Here is a 23,187-nt window from a genome sequence, read left to right as displayed (position 1 = left end):
CGATGGGGGGGGCAGACTAAAGGACCTGACATGCACGAGGGGAAGGAGCTGGCGATGCTCAGAGCAAGGCAGGCTCTGAAGTCCAGCTAGTATCCAGGGCACGAGGCTCACCCATTCCCAGGGGTGAAGGGGGTCCCCTGGGGCACCCACCTGGCTGGGTGGATCTGCTGCTAAGAGGAAGAGGAAGATGGTAGGGCTGGAGAGCAAAGCGGAAATCTTCCAGGAGAGTTGCTGAAACACGTGTCTCGGATGGTGTGCTAAGGTGTGCTAGGAAGGAAAGAAGGAAGGGAGGGAGGGAGGGAGGAAGGGAGGGAAGGAAGGAAGGAAGGAAGGAAGGAAGGAAGGAAGGAAGGAAGGAAGGAAGGAAGGAAGGAAGGAAGCAGCAGCCACATGAGCGAGGTAATTCAACCCTCCTCCTCTTCCCACAGATCCTGGGCGCATGCAGAGAGAGGCAGAGCTTGGCTGCTGTTGGTGTGGGGCTGCCAAGGCACACCCAGGGAGCCCTTAATCTACAGGTCGCTGACATGATAAACAATAATGTCTCTTTTGGAGCTGTTATAACTTATCTTGTTAATGGGCGGTTTGGGATCCCGTAATTGGTGATTTGTGCATGGACTGTCACAAAATTTTAAAACATGCTTGCCATCATTTCTTGGGTGTTTGCACAGCAACTGTCTCACAAGGCCAACAGGGAACCGCAAACAAAACTCTACCTAAGGCTCAGGGTGGGGGGGGGCAGAGAGGAAGCTATTCCTTCCCAGACCCCCACCCTCCCAGGCATATTCTGGAAGGTTTTAGGCATCCCCTCGTGCTCTCTGACCAGGATGAATAACATCTGGGTCCGGTCTGATCAGAGCTGAAGGGAAAGCCCAAAGGGGAGGCTGTGGAGACCCACTCGGCTCCTTCTTCAGGATTTCCAGGAACTGGCAAGAACCCCAGAGAGCCATCGGTGCAATGGCAGAGAAGTGGCCAGAGGGAAAAAGGACTACGGGGGGAGGGGTCCTCTCTGCTCTCTCAAGAGGCAAAGGGGTGACCCCACATTTCTGAAGAGCCGCCTCTCTTCTCCCCCAGCCACCATGCTTAGCTGGGACTCAGGCCTGGACTTCAGGGAGGGGAGGCCGGGAGTCCTGCCAGCATTGCCAACCTTTGCTCAGGCTGACGGGCACGGGTGGCAGGGGGCAAACGGGGGCCCTCCCCACGTTCTTGGGCTGTTTTCTGCTGGAGCATTAATTAAGAGCACCTGCCCTTGTAGTCAGCCCTGCTTCATTAGGAACACTGTAGACCTAGTGTCAATGTGTAATTAAAATTATGCATATCTTTTTTAAAAATAGCTCTTTTGAAACAGAGCCCCAGTCATCCATAGCTATTAATTTAATCAGCCAATTTTGCTCAGGTGAATTCCTCCCTCCCCCCCCCCTCATGCAAGGATGCAGATGGAGTTTAACTGATTCAGTTACCATAGCAATGCGGAGCTTCTCCCCACCCTGCAAGGGCCCTGCCAGCACAGGAGTTCAACCCCACCAAGTCCATTTCCCCTGCCTGCCTGGGTTGGTCTTCTGTAGGGCCAGGGACATCCTCGCTGTCCCAGAAGAAAAGCACGGATTTGCAGAGGGAGGGAGTTTTACCCCAGGGCCGGGGGGGCCTTTCTGAACAGCAGTCCCAAAGGAAACTCCCCCCCCCATTTGTCAACACTCTGATGTTTGCCCTCTCTGTGGCAGGTTTAGGAAATGCACAGCCACTTCCTGGGCAAAACCTGCTGGAGGTGTCTGTGCAGAAGATGGTGAAGGGAAGGGAGGGGAGGGGGAGGGGAGGAGGGGGACAGCCTCAAAGGAGGGCACTGAAAGATGGGGAGCTGCCTTCTGCCTCCTCCAAACCCAAGTGAGTATGAAAGGAACCCCATCTGGCCAGATGGAGAGGAAAGGGGAGTTGCCCGCCAGGAGAGCCAGGGGGGCCTCCTCCTGCATCTCATTAGTAATGCAGGGCGCATCCCCCGTTGCTGGCGCATTCTGCTGCAAGAAACTCGGAAAAGACAAGAAAAATGAAGGCAGGTGCAATCTCATTTTCTGAGGGCTGCAAGTCAGCCAGGAAGCGGCCATTATTCCATCGACTCTGTCGGCATTAAGTTATTTCCTTCACTAAAGACGGGCGGGTTCATGAATATCTATTGAGTTCCAGGTAGTGGCGTCTGGCAGAGAGCGCCTAGCTGATTGTAGCTTTATATTCCTCCGACAACACACCTCAATCTCCCTCTGAAGTGAAAGACAATAGTATTTTAAATTGGTTAATAAATCTCTAGATTGATGCTCCAGAAAGGCCTGGTGACTTCATCTCTATTACATGAATAAAAGTGATAAGGCCTCTGCCACAGAGGGGCTCCGAATTGGGGGGACCCCCCCACAACCTTCAGGTCTGCAACACCTCACCTCCAGAAAGGGCCCCGAGTGGCGCAGCGGTTGCCATCCCTCTGCTCTGGGGGAGATAAGAAACTCCTGGCTGTGGGACGGGAGCCCGAGAGGAGCCTGGCCTTCCGGTGCCCCAGGGAAGGCAGGGGAGAGAGCGCCACTCATGGGAACCCGCAGTCCCCACCCTCTCCTCTGGCCAAAGCTTGGCCTCCCCCTCTCCTCCTCCGGGTTGCCCAGAGCTCCCCTCTCCAAGGTAGGGAGGCCTCCTCAGGCTGCACACCGCAAATTTCACCCCCCAACCGAGGGTGGCATTTTTGGACCCTCATCTGGACCTCCACCAGTGCCGTGCCACCTCCCTCCTCCTGCCAGAATGGCCCAACCCCACTTGGGCTCTTTGCCAGTTTACCTGACAGCTGGCTCTGGGAGAGGCTGAGTGCTTTTCCTCCAGAGAAGGACTCCTGATCAGCAGCACGCTTGCCTGGTCCTTCTGTTTCTTTGCTGGTCGTCTTTAACCTGCAATCCATCAGAATACAGCTGGAAGGGACCTTGGAGGTCTTCTAGTCCAGCCCCCTGCTCAAGCAGGAGACCCCATTCCATTTCAGACAAGGGGCTGTCCAGCCTCTTCTAAAATGACCTCCAGTGACGAATGTCCCAAAGGAGCTTCTTCAGGAGGCAAGTGGACTTTCTTGTTTTCCTTTGAAGACATTTCGCTTCTCATCCCAGAAGCTTCTTCAGCTCTGACCGGATGGAGGGAAGGGAAGGAATGGAAGCTCTGACCATCCAGTCAGAGCTGAAGAAGCTTCTTGGAGGGGAAGCAAAACGTCTTCAAAGAAAAACAAGAAAGTCCAGTTGCCTCCTGCAAAAGCCCCTTTGGGATAACCATGACCTGGGTGACTGAGAATCTCCATAGTCTTCCAGGGATGAAGCACCCACAACTTCTGGTGGCAAGCTGTCCCACTGGTTAATTGTTCTCACTGTTAACAAGTTTCTCCTTAATTCCAGGTTGCTTCTCTCCTTGATTAGTTTCCATCAATTGTTTCTTGTCCTGCCCTCTGGTGCTTTGGAAAATAAATTGACCCCCTCCTCTTTGTGGCAGCCCCTCAGATACTGGAATGCTGCTATCATGTCACCTCTGATCCTTCTTTTCTCTAGACTGGCCATATCCAATTCCTGCAACTGTTCGTCGTATGTTTTAGTCTCCAAGCCTTTAATCCTCTTTGTTGCTCTTCTTTGAACTTTTTCCAAAGTCTCAACATCTTTTTTGTAATGCGGTGACCAAAACTGGATGTAGCATTCCAGGTGTGGCCTTATTAAGGCTTCATAAAGCGGCACTAATATTTCATGTGATTTTAATTCTATGCCTCTGTTTCTACAACCTGACTCTGCCAGCGAGGCTCCTGATTTCGAATGAAGGCAGAAATGCCAGCAGGACACACAAATGGCAGACCAACTCCAGTTCCTTCTGCAGTGAGGTCGGCCTGGCATTAGGTGGATTCCTGGGGTCTTCTGCCTTTGCCTTCCTCGTGTCGCGATCAAGTGGCAGCCGCGATGCCGAGGCTCTTTGCGAGAAAAGTATACTTGCTAATTCAAAACAGTTATGTTAGACAATATAAATTTATTTAGTGCCATAAATTACATAATTGAATTTTTATTTCCTTCATATATTTGAGTGAAATAACTAATATTTTGAATCTGCTTGGCCTGCATGTCTTTCACAGGAACATATTTTCTGTAATATTATGCCTGTATAAAGCTGACATTTAAATGGTTTAATAAATGAGCAGTTGTTTGACTTGTTTCAGATTCAATACATTCTGGTACATTAATAAAATATATTTCAGAAAGCAGCTCAATAGCCCAAACCCTTGATTTATTAGCGATACTTTTGCTATTAGGGGGACAGATATTCAAAATGCCATTAAGGTTAAAATAATAATCAATCACACTAATTAGGCTCAATTTTTCATATGCAAATATAATTAAGCATACATTTCTCAAGAACTTTAAAGAGAATTACTGAAGCTAGGGATAGGATCCTGGGGGGTGGGGGAGAGAGAGAGATCCAGTTTGCACTAATGGAACAGCTGTTTCCCCACTTAAATCTGCAACCAGATTGATTTGGCACTTTGCAATCTGCCCCAAACTCAGAAAAGTTGGCGCTCACGCCAAAGAGCAGCCAGCGTTCAGGTGAAGCTGCTTAAAGATGAAGCTGGCTCAAACAGGCGCAGAGCAGACATCACAAGTGGCAGGTTTGGGGAGGGGTAAACCATTTCTGCCCCTATCTTACCCCTCCCTGCATTGGTGCTGGGCTGGGCCAGGCCACTGGGCAACCAGCCTGACCTACTGGGAGGCTGCTGGCCTTCCACTGCGTGGGCGCATCCCAGGCCCCTAGCTGCCGTGCGCCTGAGCCCTTTTAGCATCCACTGGACACGAAGGACAAAACCCACCGAAGCTTCAGTGCCCACCTGGGGCTTCTCGGGGGTTGGAGGGGCAGGGGTGGGCAGGGCACTCAAGGGGCGTGAGCAGCTGGGGACGAGGCAGCCTGGCATCTGCCTGGAGAAAAGGGCTGCCCAGGTTGCCCTGGTGAAAGGGGCTCTCCAGGAGAACCAGCCGTTCCTTGGATCAGGGAGCCCCTCTTTCTTTTGTTAAGAGAAGGGTTAATAAGGATGCTTATTTATGAACTTGGAACATTACTGTTGTTGGATAATTTGAATACATGCCTGGGTTATATGTGTCTTCTTTATTGCATACTATAATTTCATTTTTAAAGCTTCCAGAGTGCCATCCTTTAAAAATAATACCACAAACAAGGAATAAATTCTTTCTTCAGCTGTGCTGGGAAGAGCTATCCAGGGACTGAGCCCCCTTGTTCTCCCAGAAGCTTTGTGGGCAGGTCCGTCTTGGCTTGGGGAAGGGTCGGCACAGGTCTTAAATGGGGGGGAGCATTTGCTCTGAATGCAGGCCATTTCAGGCAGGCCAGAGAGAGGAGGAGCAGGAAGCAGAGGCTTTGTAGTATCTTTTTTGAAAATCCTGGCGTTTGTCCTTCCAGCTGTTGGCTTCTGTGACAGCCTCCCTTGTGCCTCTCTTCAGCCGGAGGATCTACAATGGCAGGGAGGGGCTGGGGAGTTCAACCCCCTCCCGACCCGTCTCAGAAAGCCTGGGAGAGGGAGGAAAGGGCTTCCTGGGGAGATCCTGGGGAAAGGGCTTGCACCGGTCCCACCAATGGTTTCGGAGGCCTGGAGACATCGCTGGGTGCCAGGAGCCAGCAGGACAGTTGTGTCCCCAGCTGAGTAGCAGAGAAGAGCACCCAACGACAGAGAGGCAGATTCTCTCTCTCTCTCTCTCTTGAGACGGGATCCCTCAGATGAGCAGCCTCGCAGGGCTCCCAGTGGCAAGGCTTGACCACCTGCCCAGCCCAGGACAGGAAGCCCCAGGGTGCTGAGGCTGGGCCTGGAGCAGAAATAAGTCCCCAGAAGTGAAAGAACCCATCTCCCCAGCCGGCCAGTCTCTGGTTTTTTTCTTCACCTTGACTGCAGTTTGGAGCACCACGGAGGTCGTCTGCTGAAGAACTGAGCTCACTCAATTGATACTCGGCATTTTCTGGGGAAAACTGCTCCTCCACAAGCTAGTCACGGGCAGGCAGGCCGAGTCCAGACAGTTACATCAGACCAGAATTGATAGTTTGAGAGAGCAGCAGCAGCTCGACTGGTGCTGCCAGCCGAGGCTCCATGGAGACCAGGCTCCATATTTGGATTCTTGGATCGGAGTGGAGCCCAAGTTGTAGTGGTTTGTCTGATGCTCACAGCCTTTCGGCTGAGGCACACTACAAAACTGTGTCAGAGCACAGGGTCAGAGGCCATCTGAGCCCCCCCGCCCCCCCCCACTGCTGCTCCTCTTCAGCCAGGGAGGTGGGTGGCCTCCGGGCCCATGGGAGGAGCCCTTCCCATGCACGAAGAGGGCCCGGGAGCCACTCTGCCCAGCCACTTTCACTTCCCGGGCTGAATCCTTCAGTGCGGCCGGCCTTGGGGGCCTGCAGGCCAGGCAGCCTGCTCAAAGGATGCCCAGCCTGCTGCCATGTTCAGTAAATCAGGACTGAGGAGGCAAGGGAAGGACCCCAAGCCCAGCGCAGTCCTGGCTGGCAGCTTCCCCAGCCAAACAACGGCAGGGCGTCGCGCAGCTGGGGCTGGATGTCCTTGGGCAGTCTGCATGCCACCTGGCAGCTCATGGACAACTAGCCTTCTCTGCCACTGGGCAATGTTCCCCCCTGGCCTAAGGGCACTTCTGGCCAAAGGCCTTGCACCTGCCCTGAGGAGGGAAGCCCCAGCTGAACCTCCACTCAACCTTCGGATCCACCTGCTCAGCCTCCCCCCCATGGGTTCCCACCTTGGGGGTGTGCGGTGGGCATTGGAGCCCAGAGCAGCCTCCTTTGTTCTCTGCTGGCAGCTCCCTGCAAGCCTCAGCACTTCTCCTCCATGGCCCCTTCTCAGCCTCAAAGCCGGGTCATGCAAATTGACCCCGAATGGGAGGAAAATGCCGTTTGAAAAGCAGGTTTGTCCCTCTAGGAAAATGTCCTCCTTCCTTTGGTCCACGATCCATCATCTCCTCTCCTCCCGTCACCATCGTCTCTGGCTCCAGGCAATCCATCTTGTGGTTAAAAAGAAAAAGATTGATTCTCACAAAATGCCATTTTCAAGCAAGACAAATGGAAAGGGGCCCTTTGGAATCATAGTTGCATTGGCTGTAGAAGGGAATCCACACAGGATCCCAACTGAGAGTTACGGGCAGATCCGTCTCCGGGGAATCCATAAGGAGGCTCATAGTGCCAAAAAGAGCACTTAAAACGGCCCGCCCCCTTCCCACAACCTCCTGGACCAGCTCAACGGTGGGAAGATCAGTGTCTGGTGAGGAAAGCACAGAGGGGACTAAAATAATGCCAGTCCTGCACTGATCTGGGAATCCCTCTGCCCACATCCTGGCCCCCTTCATCCTCCTCTTCCTCCTCGCCCCCCCCCGCAAAAGTGCTAGAGAGGAAAAGCCCCCTCCCCAGCCAAAGCCTCATTCCTGTTCCACCAATTCCAGAACCTTGGCTTGGATCGGGTGGCAAAGGCACGAGCTGCAGACCAGCCTGGGGTGCTCCCCATATTAGCTTTGGCCAAGATGGAGACCCGGGATCCGTTCCTCGGAGATGGGGAGATGGCCTCAACTGCTTAGGCTGGCAGAGGGCTGGCCTTGGCCAATCCTGCATCCTGCATGCTGGCAGAGCAGCTCCATGAAGTCCACGGCCCCTTCCTCCCCTCAGCCACCCACGGGGAGCCCAAGACGGGCAGAGAGACACGTCCCCGGTCTCTGCCGAGGAGTGTGCTGGGTGTCCTTGCTCCCTTGCCGGGCGAAGGAAGCGCAGCCTGATTGGGATGCGGAGCGTCGCTTCTGCTTTTCTCTCTAATGAGACAAAATAAATTTACACTGTGTCGTCCCCCCTACCCCCCTCCAAAGCAGAGGCAGTTTTTACGCCGTTTAGACAACCTCCGATCTCGCCCCAGTCGCACGGCTCTTGCAAGCTGACTGCATTTTTATGAGCAGGCTTGTTATATGCCAGCAAAGTATGCAAAATATGTCAGGCCCAAGCCGAGATCGGAATCAAAATGACTCTAATTACGTGTAATAATTTTTGCATCCCTGCATAAAACAAGATTTGGCTTTTTATAAGACAGACAGAGAGAAAAGGAATAATGCCTTTCCAATAGTGGAAAGAAAAGTCATTTAGTGGAGTTTGGGGGGGGGGAAACACAAGATTTGGAGGGGCATGGGGGCCAAGGGTTTCTGCCACTGGAGGTGGCTGCAAGGACAAGGAAGGGCTCCTGGGCAGAGGCTCCAGGCTGGGCAGGCATGCTGCTTCCTGCCCGCTATGGCTTCCTCGCCCAGTTTTGGCCCAGGCAGAGCTGCTCCGATGGTGCTCAACACAAATGGAAAGGGGAGCTGCTTGCTCCCTTGTGGAAACTGACCTCTGACTCTTTCTGGGCTTCTGGCCAGTTGTCCAGCAAGACGGAATTTAGTTCTTTAGAGATGTGATTATTCTGAAATACTGTTGTACATCTGAACCAATTTCCTCATGGAAAAAGATTTGTTCCAACAACTGTGATTGTGATGGGTAGAAATTCCAGGGGGAGGGGCAGAAACAAAGTGGCATTCTGAATGCAAATATATCATATTTACATAAAATATTAATCCGAAGATGAGGTTTCTTCCTTGCATCTTTTTACGAATCTGCTGTTTACAGTAATGTCTGAGATGGTTGAATTGTTTCAATTGCTAGAGAACCCTTTGGCAATTTTTAACCAGGGAGGCACGGCACATTTATGGCACAATATCTCTGTTGTTGTGCATAATGCATGCTCACAATACACACTGAATTGTGTTTAGATTATGAAGCAGGTGAAATACAGCTGAACAGGATGAGCGTTATGACATCTTATGATGCCCACTTGATGAAAGGAAGGTGCCCGTCTGCGGAATCGTTGTCGGTCCTTTGAGAGCCCCAGATGATCTTCCTTGAGGGATGGAGCTGCAATCAGTCTCTGGAAAGATGATGGGGTTACTGAGGAAGAGAAGAGCCCGGCTCTCCCACTGGCTGGACACCCCCCCCCCATGGCAAGGGGGACCACCTCTGTCAGACAAGGTGTCCAGGCTGGTCCACAGCATTTTCTGGACTCCAGATCACTTCTAGCATCAACCCCGCAACTTGACTGCAAAAAGGAACCAACGTGGAAGGGTTCAATACTTTAAAGCCTTGGGCTGCAAAAAAAATATATTCCCTCTCAATTTATGACAGGATGGAGTTAAAGTAATTAGAAAAGGTGGGTAATTCTTTCCCAAAATAACCACGTGTGGCTTTGGGCAGCTGCACTGATCAGTCTTGCCCCTCCTAGAAGATGCAGGAAAGCCCCTGCTGCATCCCCTTGGCTGAGAACTGCCGTAAACATGGGAGCTTTTTTAGAGAGCAGGCCGCCTCTGAATTCCCCACTCTTTCTCCTCTCCAATTTTCTAATGTTCTCACAGCAAGCTCCCCACCAGTGAGCCTCCCCTCGTGGGTGGCTCTCCTGGGCGACACCTTCTTCTCTGGCAGGCCATTTGGGGAGGCCTCACCCCACAGGGAGACTCTCCCCAGTGTCTCCAAAGCTGCTCCAGTCGCCCTCTCAGCCAGAAGGGTTTCCCCTTCCTGGACGCTTTGCTGCTGCATGTTCAGTTTAGTGTTGCTTCCTCGTGATCCATCTCAGCCTGGATGGACACTTGGCCATCATCAGCTTCGGCCCAAGCTGCCCACGACCTCCCTTGGTTCTGACTCATCCACTCCAGTCCAAGGGTTCTGGAGCCACCCGGAGCTCTCCAAGGTCCTGAGCTTCCGTGGTGCTGCCGGTCTCCCCCCCCCCTCCGTTGCTCTCCTCAGTCAAAGGTTGACTGAGGCTTCTGAAGGATGGAGGTGCCTTCCTCCCTCTTCTCTCAAGGGTGCCCAGACTCCTGCCTTGTTCGGCCCTTCCTGTCTTCCTTCTGCTTGGTGGAGGCTCCCCTTCCTCTCTTCAGCCACCTTCAGCAGGGTTGAATTCCCAGGCTGGAGTCCTCTGGAGGAAACCAAACCCGGCCTTCTCCAGCTGTCTCCCCCCCCCCCCGCATATTTCCCCACTTCAGAAGGGCATCTGCAACTTTCTTCCTGCGCCTGAATGGGTGAGAAAGAATCTCTTCAGAAATAACATCCACCACAGCCTTCTGCATGAGGCCCTCTTGGGCATGGATGGAGCCCACCTATGCCCCCAACCCAGACCTGGTGCCAGTCCTTGTGCCACTTCTCTGGCCCGTTTCTTTAAGCAGCAGCTCTGCTATTGGGAGGACCCCCAAAAGGCTTTCTTGGAGATTTGGAACCAGGGGCAGCAGCAGGCAAAGGGTTTCTCAGAGGGACCCGCCACGTGCCTTTTTGGCTAGGGAAACCTCCCCCCCCCATTGTTCTGGTCAAACAGGCTTGTGAAATCAAACTTGTAGGGCCCGCTTATCCAGCGAGGGAAACACAAAGTAGCAGCAGAAGAAGGTGGAATAATGAATAGTGTTGCCTCGCTCAGCTTCAGCGTTGCAGGAAGGGAAAGTACATCTGCCGTCTTCAATCCTGCAGCAGCTTCTTCAAAACTCCCGTTATTCCAGCCACCCTCCTCTCAGGCAGGCAGAGACGCTTTGCTATCACCCAAAAGAAGTGCCTGTCTTCTTCCAAGTTGCATGGAGGCATTCAATTTGGAGTCAATTTAAATTTCAATTGTCTGTGAAATCTAAATCAATAGGCTATAGTTCAATGGTGCTTTAATAAAACGGGACATAACCGAGGACTCGCTGGGGGATTTGGTAGGATAGGAGATTGCAAAAAGCCTCCGTGGCATAACAGTGGCAGGACCATTAGAGAACTATGTGGTGCTGTAACAAGGGAGCCTCAGAGATTCTGCTCCCCAGAGAGCTGCCCCACACGTCCCCCCCCCTCGAGACCAGGATGGGCCCTCTGGAGTTCAACTGCTCTTTGGGGATGGGCAGACTGGGACAGAAGCATCCCGGCACCCCATGCAGGAAATGCAAGGCAGGGAGAGGCTTAGACCGCTCTTGTTAGAGCTGAAATTAAAATGTCACCCAGATTTCAAATCTGATAACTGGAAAAAAAAAACACCAACCACCGGCATCTAGAATACATGAAATGTAATATTTCCCATGCTTTATTTACTTACCTTCTGTTACTGAGCAGAAGTCAGAAAAAAGGTCTACTTTTTGTTTTCATAAAGACGTTGGGGAAATCCTTCACTAGCCTTTGTGTGGTGCCCAGTTCCGGGTATCCTTTGTGCTGGGCAAACAGCAGGCACACGGGTGCTTTCGCACTTCCAAGCCATGCTCCACAACCCAGCAGATTTCACCTCTGAGCATTGCAGCCAGTGGCTTCCAGCCTTCCTTGCTGAGAAATGTCACTGTCCGGGCAGAGCAAGTCCCCCAGCCGTGGTTCCATTGGCCCTTGACATGCCCAGAGAAGGGGCTCAGGAGAGGGCAGCCAGCGTGGCCAAGGGAGGTGGGCCAATGCCCTCCCTTCAGCCCCTCCATCCCAGAGGATGCCAGGAGCAAACGTCTCCTCCTGTGGGGCTTCTTTCAAGACCCCGAGTGAGAGGGGGCAGGCAGGCGTCTCTGCTCTGCAGGCCAGCTGTCCAGGTTGCTCGGCCCAGCTGGGCCCTTCCAGGTGGCTCCTCTGGGGCCAAAGACAGGAGTTCTCCTCCTGCCGTGCCTCAGCCGCCACTCCCATCTCTCCTCCTCATTTATGACTTTTCTGTCACTCTGAGCTGCTCCCAAACAGCATTATTTAACTTTATTTGCATTTAGTAATAATTCACTTTTTCTCGGCGCATTGCAAATTATCATAATCAGGCTGGAGGTGAGATTGAATTTCATCAACAGCTGAGGGGCTTCTCCCTCCCCCCTCCCGTGGCACAGACGCCTCGAAACGCCTCTGCACCCAGGCTGGATTGGAGGGGGCCGTTTTCTGCCTGAAGGGGCCAGGAGGTGGGCCAGGCAGGGTCCAGGCCCACGGAAGGACTTGGCAGCAGCTTCAGCCCAGCACCAGACTGGGTCCTCAGACCAAATCTCACAACTCTGCTGCATGGATACACGTCGTGCCTCTTTGTTAAGCAAAGGAGCGAGATTTGCTGCTCTTCCCTTCCTATACCTGAAGGCCTGAACAACCCAGAATGTGTCTCCTCTTTGTAGGGAAAAATATATAACCTTGTTCAACGAGGCTGTAAGCTGTTTGTTTCTCTAAATTTATTATTTGGGGAGAAAAAGCAAGCGAACAAAAAAGAATAAAAAATAATTTTCTGCACAGCCTATTTTTGCTTGAGATAAAAAGTGGCTGGGAAGGATGCCAGGGGTCTTCCCTCTTCCCCCTGGAAAATCAAAATGTCATGCCGTTTAATTCTTCCCAACTCCACTGAAGAGGCTCCAGAGTCCTCTTGAGTTAAATGAAACTTTTAAAAGTCTTGTTCTTGAGAATGCCAGAGACCCGGAGAGCAGCTGGAAAACAGCCCTGGAAGAAATACTACTAGCCTTGTGGAAAGCCCTAATGAGAAAAAGAACAAGTGGAGATGGAAGCCTAACGAGAAACGCTGCACAAGAAAAACTACAGCTGCCTTGGGGGGGAAGAGAGAGAGAGAGAGAGAGAGAGAGAGAGAGAGAGAGAGAGAGAGAGAGAGAGAGAGAGAGAGAGAGATGCTGCAGCCTCTATGAGGCCAACTGGCCAACCAGCATATTGATCAGGGCCAGAGAATTGAGAGGAGAGACTGGAGGGGAGACAAATGCCGATAGCGAGCACCAGGCCTGATGAAAACAAGAGGGAGGGGAGGGACGCAGCTTAAATCAAAGAGCAAGCCCACCAAAGAGATGCTGTGATAAAAGGATTTGTGGGGCAAAGGGAGGACAAGGAGGAGGGGGCTGGCCTATCTCCTTGGGGTCCAAGGGAGGGGAGGGCACATGCCAGAGGAGCCCACTCCCCAGGCCTTGCGATGAACATCATCTCACAATCTAAAACATGAAATCGGAAATGCCGCTAGCTAATATATTTAAAAACGTTCCCTTATGTAGAGAATCAGTAATAATTGTCAAAATGGGCATTGATAGGGCCAAGGTTTAATGCAGAGATTCAATTTGAAGCCAATTCAATCAAATCTCTGAATTGAGTCAAATTGTTAAATCAAATCAAATCACATGCACAAAAGGCCTCTTTTTTCCCCCCTGCATTGAGTTGGAAAATCAAATCAAAACAATTTTCTGGATCAATTTGAAGTGTCAAAATAGATCAAATCAGTGACTTGATTTGAAGCAGGTCACAGCCATTCTGCCCCCCCCCTTAAAGGCAGCCGAGTGTGAGGATCCGAGTGGCCCTTCCAAGAGAGCCCGGTGACCGCCCCCCCCCCGGGCTAGCCCACCAGTTTCAGTCTTCTTTTCATTCTTGGGGCCGAGGACAGAGATCCAGTCAGTTTTCGGCGGGACTCAGAACTGAGCCCAGATCTCTCCAATCCTCGGTCAACACCGCAGCCATGGGCAGCACTGAGCTGGGTCAGCATCTTTCCTGGCTTAGCAGGTTGTGGGGAGGGAACCTTGGAGCAGGGCACCGAAACAGCCTGGAGCCCAGGAGGAGACCCCCCTCATTTTGAGGATGGCTGTGATTGGCAGAGGGAGGGCAGCCCAGCGAGGGGCCTCAGCCAATCACAGCGCTTATCACCCAGTGCAGATGTATACTCTGGAGGGTCAGGACTGTGCTGCAAATGCCGAACCCAGGGCCTTCTTGACCCACACACGGGCACACACACACACACACACACACACACACACACACATCCCGTGGGCTGAGGAGGGACCCAGAACACCCCAAGATGCAAAGAGGACTTTCTGCTGCCTCCCAGCAAAGGCAGAAGGATGCAGAGTTAACAGATATTAACACACGCACACACACCCTGAAAGATGACCCCAGGCGCATGCCACCTTCAGAATCAGGCCCACTCCTTTCAACAGCCTGGCTTGTCCACTCAGCAGAGTGTCCTGCAAAGCCTTTTCAAATTGAAATGGTGATTGGCTGGCCGAGGTTAATAGGAGTGTTGGAAAATAAATAGGTTATTGATTGATAATAACAATACGCTGACTGCAGCCATAATTCCTGGCCTTCTCTGACCCGATATTACAGAAAATCCAGTTAGCATCTCATTATGACCAGCTGGCTGAGGGAGGGGGCATTAATGAGGAGATGATGAGGGCCAAGGAAGAGGAAGAGGAGAAAGGGTACAGGCGGGGGGGGGGTTGAGAGCCAGGCTCACCCCTAGTTATTGTGGGTGAACTGCAGCTCAGGCACCCCCACCCCGTCTGGCCAAAGGATGGGCCTGGGCAGAGCGGCCTCACGGGCACCGCCGGCCACTGACTTGATCCCTCAGACCGTCTCAGCTGGTGCTCAGGCAGCTCCAGGGTGGCCCTTAGCCTCTGCCCGGCTGTTCAGGGACCGCCCAGGAGCTGAGAGAGCCCTTGCTCTGCTCTCCTCTCCTGGCATTCGGCAAGGGCTTTCTCAGCTCCTGGGCTCTCCTCGCCTGTCCCCCCCCCCCTCAGATTCTGGCCACAACCAGCCCAAAGGCCAGACTCCTCCACAAATGACACCCCAAGGAAGCCAGAGGGCAGGTGGCACAAGTGGATGGAGGCGCCCGGGAAACCAGCGGCTGTGCCCACCACCTGCAGGGGAAGCCAGGCTGGGCCCAGGGCAGGCGGAGAGCTCCCGGGGCAGCACTGTCTCCAAGTCCGACCCACATACCCCAAAGCTTTGCTCGGTCCCACGGTTCATTCCTCCACTGGAGGGTACCGGGGAGGAGACGGGGGCGGGCGGGGGGGGCAACCGGCGGGAAGCAGCAGCGGCAGCAACCCAGGTGCCGTGGCGTCTCCAGTTCTTGGGGGATAAACGGAGGCAAACTCACCCGCGCAACGGTTTGCTGGGCGACAGCGCCCCCTCGCCAAGCCGGAGACCTTCCCGCCCGCGCCCCAACCGGGCAAAGCGACGAGCCTCCCCCAGCGGAGAGGAAGGAGCCGCGGACAAGCAGCTGAAGCAGGCGAGGCGAGCCGTTTCCTTGCGTAAGTCGCCACCTGGCGCCCGAAGTGCCTGCGTGGCGGCCTTTCCCTCCAGGGCTGCCCCCGCCCTCCTCGGACAAAGGGAGCCCTCCGAGGGGAGAGCCAGACACCCCCCCGAAGGGATGGGGGCCCAGTGACGGCCCAGGACCGCCCGCCGGGGTCCAGTTCACTCGGCGACCGAGGGCTCGGCCGGGAAGCGCCCCGCCCTGGCCTCGGAGCCCGGCTCGGACCAGCAGTGGCGGGTCGGCATGGTGGGGGGCTCCGCGAGGGGCGAGTCGGGCCCGGGTGGCGCGGAGGGGGGCGGGCTGCTGTACCAGCTCGCGAGGGGGCTGACTCCGAAGTGGATGATAGAGGGGGGGTCGAGGGAAGGGGAACGCTTTCCTCGGGGGAGGGGGGGGAGGGCCGGGGCGCAGCACGGACGGCAGCTGCTCGCGTGGGGCGGGCGGGGCGGAGATCGCTGTCCAGGCACGCTCGTGACTACCAGCCAGGAGGCACGAAGGTTGGACCTCAACTCCCAGGAAACTTTGGCGGCCGTGCGCGATGGGCAGCGAAGTCCCAATCTAAAGAATCCAAAAAACCCACGCAGGACGGGGGGGGAACGAGGGCATCCTCCGGGCGTCGCCGCACCACCGATTTGCACCTCAGCGACTTGCGGACCGCACTCCTGCACCCCAAGGGTAAGCTCCCGGGGCATTGTGGGAGATGTAGTTCCTCGCGAGGGGCTCGTCTCGCCTCTGGAAACTACATTTCCCAGAATCGACAGGTTGGGGTCCGCGAGGGCACGTGACCGGTGGGCGTGGCTCTGGGGGTTTCAGCCCCGGAGTTCGGGGGCCCGATCCTGGGAGGGGGGGCGCCTCCTCGCCTGAGGGGCGGGAGAGGAGGAGGGGGGGAGGCGATGCTCCCGGCGCCTCCTAACGCGCCCCTCGCCTCTGCCCGGGAGAAGCGCTCTCGACGATCTGCGCCGGGGCGCCCGTCCGGCCCGCTTCCTCCTCCGCTGCCGCCCGCAACCGTAAAAGGCGGCGCAGCCTTCGCAGCACCGCGATTCTGTCGCCTTCCCGGATCGTGTCCGTCGTCGGGACGGGCGCTTTGGCCACCCCCGTCGCGATGCGGGCGCCGCCGCGAAGCCGCCCCTTTTTCTGCCCCCTCCGCGGAAGAGCGGGGATCGGCCCAGCGAGCCCGTCTGCTCCCGACCGGCCGGGGCCGCGAGAAGGGCGCCGCTCCCCCGCCGGCCTCGCAAGGCTCCCCTTGCTAGCTTCGCCCTCGGCCTCGCTTGCACGTGTTCCCGGGAGGGGGTCTGCCACGCGCGGAGACCGGCGGGACCGCAAGAGCCTCCCGGCGGTCAGGCGGCCTCCGCCAGCTGCGGGGCCCGCGAGGGAGGCTGCGGGGAGCGAGGCTTTGGCGGCGTCCATCCCCGTCCCGGCAGGGCCGGCTCAGCGCCACCCGCCGCCGCCGCCGCCGCGCGAGTCCCCCGGGCTGGGAGTAGGCGGGGCGCCCGGCCCCTCCTCCTCTTCCGCCGCCGCCGCCGCCGCCGCCTCGGTGCGCGTGACGTCTCTCGGCGCCGGCCGGGCAGCGGGAGGAGCGAAGGCGCCCGGGGCTGCCTGCGCTCTCCCTGGCCGAAGGGGGCTCCGCTACCTGCGCGGCTCGAGCGGTGAGTATCCCCGCGCCCCGCCGCCTCCGCGGCCGGCGAGGGTCCCCCGCGCACCCTGCCAGCTGCGCCCTCCGGGAGCCCCGCTCCTTCCCGTAGAAAAAGGGGCCCGGAGACGCTCGGCTCCGGCACAGCTTTTCTCCCGGCACCGCTACTGACCCGCTTTGCTTGCTCCGATGCCCTCGGCCGGTTCCCCGCTGGGCCTCGGGTGCCTCCCAGCCTCATCCTCCCCTCGCCGCCGCGAAGGCCGCTCGGGCAGTGCCTGGGTGGACCCGGCTGCAGCTTCTGTGCGCTTTCCAGCTCGGTCCCCAATCTTCAGTTCTTCTTCCGAAAGGACAGCGGTCCTCTGTCTGGAATGAACCCAGAGGGGTCCAGAGATACAGTGCTCCTGGCTCTGGAGGCTTCTTCGGTAGGTCCCCTTCCGCGGGACAAATATCCCCTCTCCCCAGCAACCAGGATATGGTTTGCTTCAAAGGAGAGAAGCTGGTTTTGGACATCGGAACGGAGCGGCCCTTCCACCCACCCCCATCCGGGCTGACTTTAGCTCAGTGAGGCGCTTTGGCTTGCAGGGTGTGGAGAGTTGGGGGCCAGGTTTTCCCGCTCTTCTTCTCTGCTGCCACCCCCTGGCCAGCATAGCAGACCCAGGAGTTGCTTTGCCTTTGGGCAAGAGGGCGGGTTCCTCTGGGTCTCCTCCCGGTTTCCACTATTAGTCAGTCACCCACCCACCCATCCGCCCACTGCTGTTTTGAGTCTTTTTTTCCCCCCATTGCCAGAAAATCCCATTTGCGTCCAAAACAGCCCAACTGGATAGCCTCCCCTTCCCTTCACCTTCTCTCTTTCCTCTTTGGATATTTGTGTGTGCGGGCATGTGTGTGTGTGTGTACACATATGTGTGTACATCTGCTCATGTATGTAAATGTCCCTAAGCTGCTTTTGAACAACCTACATAATACCCGCATGGTAAATGGCTTGTCGCTGCAGTACCCTTGGAGAAAAATGACAGGCAATCTTGAAGGAAAATTATGTTTATTTGGTGTCTAGAAACGTTTTTGTCCTTTATAAATAACAAATCAAAAGGTTGTCCAAGCCTTGCAGTTGATCCACAGCAGAGATGGGCTTCAGCCCAGACCTTCGAGGGCTTCAGTCCTTCGGGAGTAGATGAGACTTTTGTGCTCACTCCAGCCACGGGTGCTAAGATGCAGAAGTGCTCCCCAGGCTCACTGCCCCTTTTCGGCACCCTTGAAAGCAGCCGAGAGCCCCACTGGGAGGCCATTGGCAGGAGAAGGGCTCTGTTTTTGGAAACGCTGAGTCAAACTGAAGACCAAAGCCCACAAGCGTGGTTTCGTAAGTGGCACAGGAAACCAATTTTTATCTCTTCCTCAGCTGCTCCAGGCCTGTAGCTCTTGATTTCCTGTTGCAGGCAGCGAGAGAGGCTGAACCATTCTCGAGACCTCCTTCTCCTTGCTTCTTCTTCTCTGGGGGCTCTCCAGGGCTGCCCCCAGCCTCCTCCTGAGCCCCTTTCCACCCTTCGAAAGAGCCAAGTGTGGAGGCAGGGCTCCCCAGCAGAGCCGCCTCTGTTTGCCTCCTTGAGCTTTCCTCCCCTGCCCCTGGGCGGGAAGCTCTTCAGCTGAGTGGGCACTGTTTAGTAAACATGGCTGTGCCTGGAAACAACTGGGCAGGCAGCTCCCTCCCACCACAGACCGTGGTTTTCCCGCACGACCATGGTTTAGGCATTTGTATTCATTTTGCAAGACTTGGACACAGAGAGACCGGAAGCCCAGACTCCCTCCAGGCTTGGATGGGTGGGGGGAGGGTGTGCCCTGGAGCCCACAATTCAAAGCACTTTCTCCCCCATCCGCGCCAGTCTTTGCCATGCAGAGGCTCCTTCCGGCACTTAAGAGCCAACTGGAATGCCCTCCTTGACACGCCAAGAGCTCCCGAGGCCTCTGGCAGGCACGGGTGGCTGAGGAACCGCAGGCCTGAATCACAGTGGTGCGTCCGGCTGTGTGGCTCACAGTCCCTTAGCAACTAGCTCGACGGTTCCAGAATCCTGATCCACAAGAGGGCCTTTCTTTTTGCTGGAAGCGAGGGCAGGAGTGTCCTGGTGGCCTTTGCCACAGTAAGAGCCGAGCTGCTCCCGGAGTCCCCCAATGAAGGCAGTCTGCCTGCCCAGCCAAGGGCCAAAGTTGGTGGCCTTTGCCGAGTGACGCTCCCTCCCGGCTTCTCCTGCCAGAGGCACGGAGGGACAGGGACGGGAGGGCCCATCCTGGTAGCAGGCAGTTTCCAAAGCATCCCAGGTTTTCATTTTGTGGGCAGAGTCGGTCCAGGCACTGTAGCTAGCACTCTTTGTGCGGCCTTCGGGAAACTGGTGTTGCACTTGAGGGGCGCCACCAAGGTCCCAGACTGGTAGAATTGCAAGCCGATCCTTCTCGTTTGGCTTTGGCTGTCTTCCCTGGACAGCCTTTATGGAGAGGTGCGCTTGTCCCGTGGAGCCTGGGAGTCCGAGCACAAGCTGGACTTTCAGCTGGCTGGTCTGAGAGTCAGAAACAACCAGTGGGTGTCAGTTGCTCAAAGTTAGAATTCGACCAATAAACACACATCTGCCCACCCTTCTATTTTTTTCAATATACTTCCACTTCAAACGCTGGATAAAATTGTCTTTATTCCCTGACGTGCTGGTGTACTGCTTGATTCCTTAAATGTTGCAAAGTGATGTTAACGTTTTGAGTGTCACATGCAACCATGAAGCCAATGGGTTGGCAAACCTAAAAAAACCTTCTCCCCCTTCAACCCCCTCCCTCCATGATGCAGATGGCACCTTTGGCCTCTTCTGAAAATGCAGCCGAACGGCAGTTTCTGTACGACAGAAGTTTCCTGTTTACCTAATGCAGCAAATTAAAGAGCAGCCGCCTTCTGTGGGCTTGAGCAGCCTTTTATCTAGGCCACCCAACGTGTGTGCGTGGATGTGTACGTGTGCATGCGTGCTCATTGTGTGTGTACCTGGCCTTGAGAGGGGGGAGGCATCTCTGTGAGGCTTGGTGGAGCATGGCCGCCTGTCTGTTGTCATGGCAACAGGCTCATTCTTTGTCCCCGAAAGAAACAGGCTGCTGACGCTCTTCCAGCTTGGCCTGGAATGCAGCCTTAAGCCCAGCTGATCCCACAGGGCACCCAGCAGCATCAGGTGCGGCTCCTGCACGGGAGGAAGCCCTCCGGGGCCACGGCGGGAGGCAGGAGGGGCCCAAGCCAGGGAGCTCCACTGCAGGATGCGCCCCCTGCAAAGCATCCAACTGACTCTGCTTCCCTTCCCCAGGCTGGACTTCCCTGACTTGAGGGTTGGTGGTTGTGCTGAGAGGGAGCAACGAGCGAGCAGGAAAATGAACTCCAGCAGGGAAGGTGAGCCCCTTGTCACCATAGACTCCCCTGATGTCTCTTGGCCATGGTGGATGAATGTTTGATGGCCCTGCTTGCAATTCCACACTCTCCACCACCACTCTGGCCCGTGTTTTGTGCCATTAATATTTCATCACCTTCAAAAGGTGCAAGGAACTGTTAATGGAGGCTGACTGGCATGGAAGAGCAGCAGGAAGGGAAGGAAAGCGGGTGGAGGCCTAGCAAAAAACGTCCTTTCTGTGTCAGTCCTGAGGCTGCCCTCCCCAACAATCGTGGCAAGAGACCCTTTTCAAGGAAGCCTTGCTGAAGAGCAGCGGGGGGGGGGGCAAGACTGTGGAGCTCCCCTATGCTCTCCTTCATGGAGGCAGATGGGGGGCTCCATCCACAGGGTGGGCCCTTCCCTGGGTGGGCTCTGACCGCCAAGAGAGAAGGCAGATGATGAAAGACCTTTCCGTCCCAGCAGCATCCAGATGTTGACGGTGGCGCGACCGCTGGTCCCATGTGGAGGAGGCGAGGATGCGGCTGACTGTGAGACGAGTGCTGATGGTGGTGGGCTTTGCCATCGCCCTGATGGTCTCTGTCCACCTGGGCCAGCAGATGCTGCAGTGCCAGCAGATCCTGGGCCAGGGCTTCAGCCGGGCACTGATGCGTCCCGAGAGCGAGGAGCTGGTGATGCTCGACGCCAACAGAGTCGAATATCGATACAGTAAGGAGATGCCGCTCATCTTCATTGGGGGGGTTCCTCGGAGCGGGACCACCCTGATGCGAGCCATGCTGGACGCTCACCCGGAGGTGCGCTGTGGGGAGGAGACGCGTATCATCCCGCGGGTGCTGGCCATGCGCCAAGCCTGGTCCCGATCTGGGCGAGAAAAGATGCGCCTGGACGAAGCCGGAGTAACAGACCAGGTGCTGGATGCGGCCATGCAGGCCTTCATCCTGGAGGTGATCGCCAAGCACGGGGAGCCAGCCCGCTACCTCTGCAACAAGGACCCCTTCACGCTCAAGTCCTCCATTTACCTCTCCCATCTCTTCCCCAACTCCAAATTCCTGCTGATGGTGCGTGACGGGCGGGCTTCCGTCCACTCCATGATCACCAGGAAGGTCACCATTGCCGGCTTCGACCTGCGGAGCTATCGGGATTGCCTGACTAAGTGGAACAAAGCGATCGAGGTGATGCACTCCCAGTGCCTGGCCATCGGGCGGCTGCGCTGCCTCCCCGTCTACTACGAGCAGCTGGTTCTGCACCCCCAGAAGTCCATGCGGGCCATCATGGACTTCCTGGACATCGCCTGGAGCGACGCCGTCCTGCACCATGAAGAGCTGATTGGGAAGCCAGGCGGCGTCTCCCTTTCCAAGTGAGGGGCCGGTCAGGGATCACCCCATGGTCGGGTCAGGGGCAGTTCTAATTCAGGGGCTGGAATTCCCTTAATGGTCTGGAGTGCATGACCAGGGTGCCCCCCCAAAAAAATTTTCAGGCACAGGGGGAGTCAATTCTGTAGTTCCACCTCCCAAGTTCTTTCAGATTTAGCTTGCAAGTCCTCAGGCTGTACTTGACCTGAAGGAAAGCCAAGCGCAACACACAGATGTTTCTGGTCTCTGCACAGGATCGAGCGATCTACAGACCAAGTGATCAAGCCTGTGAACATGGAGGCCTTGACCAAGTGGCTGGGACACATTCCGGAAGACGTGGTGCAGGACATGGCTCAGATTGCCCCCATGCTGGCCAGGCTGGGCTATGACCCCTACGCAAACCCTCCCAACTACGGCAGCCCAGACCCCCTGGTGGTCAACAACACCCACCGGGTGAGTGCTGTAGAGTCCCTGGCTGGGCTGGGTCTCCTGGCCTGATTGGCATCTACATCCCTCTGGCCTCAGGAAAGGGGCTTTCCGTGCACAATCCGGATTTTTATAAGCCCCTCCCTGCCGCCCTCCTAGCTTAGAACTAGACAGGCTTTTCCTCACTGAAAGGGGGGGCGGTGAGAGGCTGACTGCCTGGCTGAGCAAAGGGCTGCAGGGCCCAATCCTGCTGACCCGGCTGACTCTGTGCTGCTCTTTTCCAGGTCCTGAACGGAGACTTCAAAACACCTGCCAATCTGAAGGGACACCTTCAGGTCAGCTCCTTGCCTCCGCCCTCCTCTTCTCCCAGGCTGCAGAAATGATCCTAATTCAGCCAGGCACAGTCCTTTGGGATCCACCAGTGTCCCCTCCCCAAATGCCTTTTATTTCTGGGGCTGGGTAGTTTTCAAGGGAGGGGGCTAGGAGGACACCAAAATAGGAATGCTTCCCTCTCAACCTTCCATTGAGAGGATCCTGTCAGGCAGCGCCGCCTTCTCTTCTGGGTAGCTTTGCCCTGTCATTCTTTTCTGACTGTTGCAAAGGCATCTCCTCAGAGGCATAATTCCTACAGCTTAAATCACTTTGAGATTTGATATACGAATTTCTTGCAGCCGGGAATAACTAATCCAATAATATGTATCCCTTAAAATATTTTAATTAACTTTGCTCCTATCCGGACTTGTTTGGAAAGCTAGAAACCTCAGAAAACCAGTGCAAAAGTAGAACTGCCCAGCTCAGAAGCTGCTGACTCTTCCTCTCTGTTTGATCTTTGCAGGGGACTCCAAATACGACTGCTTTTCACTGACCAACTCAATGATTTCTAGGTACGTCTTGGTGTCTCCCAGCAGATCATGGCTCCAACTCGTGGAGCTGCACAGGACCATCCTGATGCTGGCAGGGTGGCTCTCCGGGGCATCGTCCTCCCGGCCCTGGATTCCCACCAAAGAAGGAAACCCTGGTCTGCCTCGCTTGAAGACTGCGTTTGGACGCTCTCCCGGAGTAATTCTGCTTTCTCCTTGTTGCTCTCTTTTAGGTGCAAATTGCTTCCCCTTGTTCTGAAGAGAAGAAAATTTGCAAACAACAAGACTGGGAATCTGTTATCCAAGCATATTGCTTGCTACTGATATTGCCAAATAAAGTGCTATCTGTGAAATACTTTTCATTTTGTCATTAATTTGCCAAGTTTGGACTTTCCAGTTCCAGAAAATAAGTCACGTACCAAGTTTGGACATGCTCTGCAGTCATATA

The 23,187-nt window shown here is 55.4% G+C and overlaps 1 protein-coding gene and 1 long non-coding RNA gene across 5 annotated transcripts; one reads left to right on the top strand and one right to left on the bottom strand.

Moving 5' to 3' along the window:
- Positions 1-1,852: 1,852 nt before the first annotated feature.
- On the bottom strand, positions 1,853-15,064 carry LOC120316686. Its single transcript, XR_005559037.1, has 3 exons — positions 14,918-15,064; positions 2,809-2,915; positions 1,853-2,249 (listed from the first exon to the last, which is right to left on the bottom strand). It is a non-coding gene; the product is annotated as an uncharacterized LOC120316686 (long non-coding RNA).
- Positions 15,065-16,580: 1,516 nt separating this feature from the next.
- Positions 16,581-23,094, top strand: TPST2 (tyrosylprotein sulfotransferase 2). Of its 4 annotated transcripts, XM_039362518.1 has the most exons (8): positions 16,587-16,716; positions 17,014-17,122; positions 20,024-20,106; positions 20,567-21,458; positions 21,708-21,906; positions 22,164-22,214; positions 22,715-22,763; positions 22,973-23,094. In XM_039362518.1, exons 4-7 carry the CDS (start codon positions 20,620-20,622, stop codon positions 22,742-22,744), a joined length of 1,119 nt encoding a protein of 372 aa, XP_039218452.1. In that variant the 5' UTR covers positions 16,587-16,716; positions 17,014-17,122; positions 20,024-20,106; positions 20,567-20,619; the 3' UTR covers positions 22,745-22,763; positions 22,973-23,094. The 4 variants fall into 4 exon arrangements, with proteins under 4 accessions (XP_039218453.1, XP_039218451.1, XP_039218452.1 ...); XM_039362519.1 differs by lacking the exon at positions 17,014-17,122 and having other exon boundaries at positions 16,581-16,716; positions 20,564-21,458; XM_039362517.1 differs by lacking the exon at positions 17,014-17,122 and having other exon boundaries at positions 16,582-16,716.
- Positions 23,095-23,187: the final 93 nt, after the last annotated feature.

This window comes from Crotalus tigris, unplaced genomic scaffold (genome assembly GCF_016545835.1).
Source record: "Crotalus tigris isolate CLP2741 ecotype Arizona unplaced genomic scaffold, ASM1654583v1 scf7180000019478.12717781048:2074007, whole genome shotgun sequence".
Lineage (NCBI taxonomy): Eukaryota > Metazoa > Chordata > Lepidosauria > Squamata > Viperidae > Crotalus > Crotalus tigris.
This window is presented reverse-complemented; position numbering and strand designations above follow the sequence as displayed.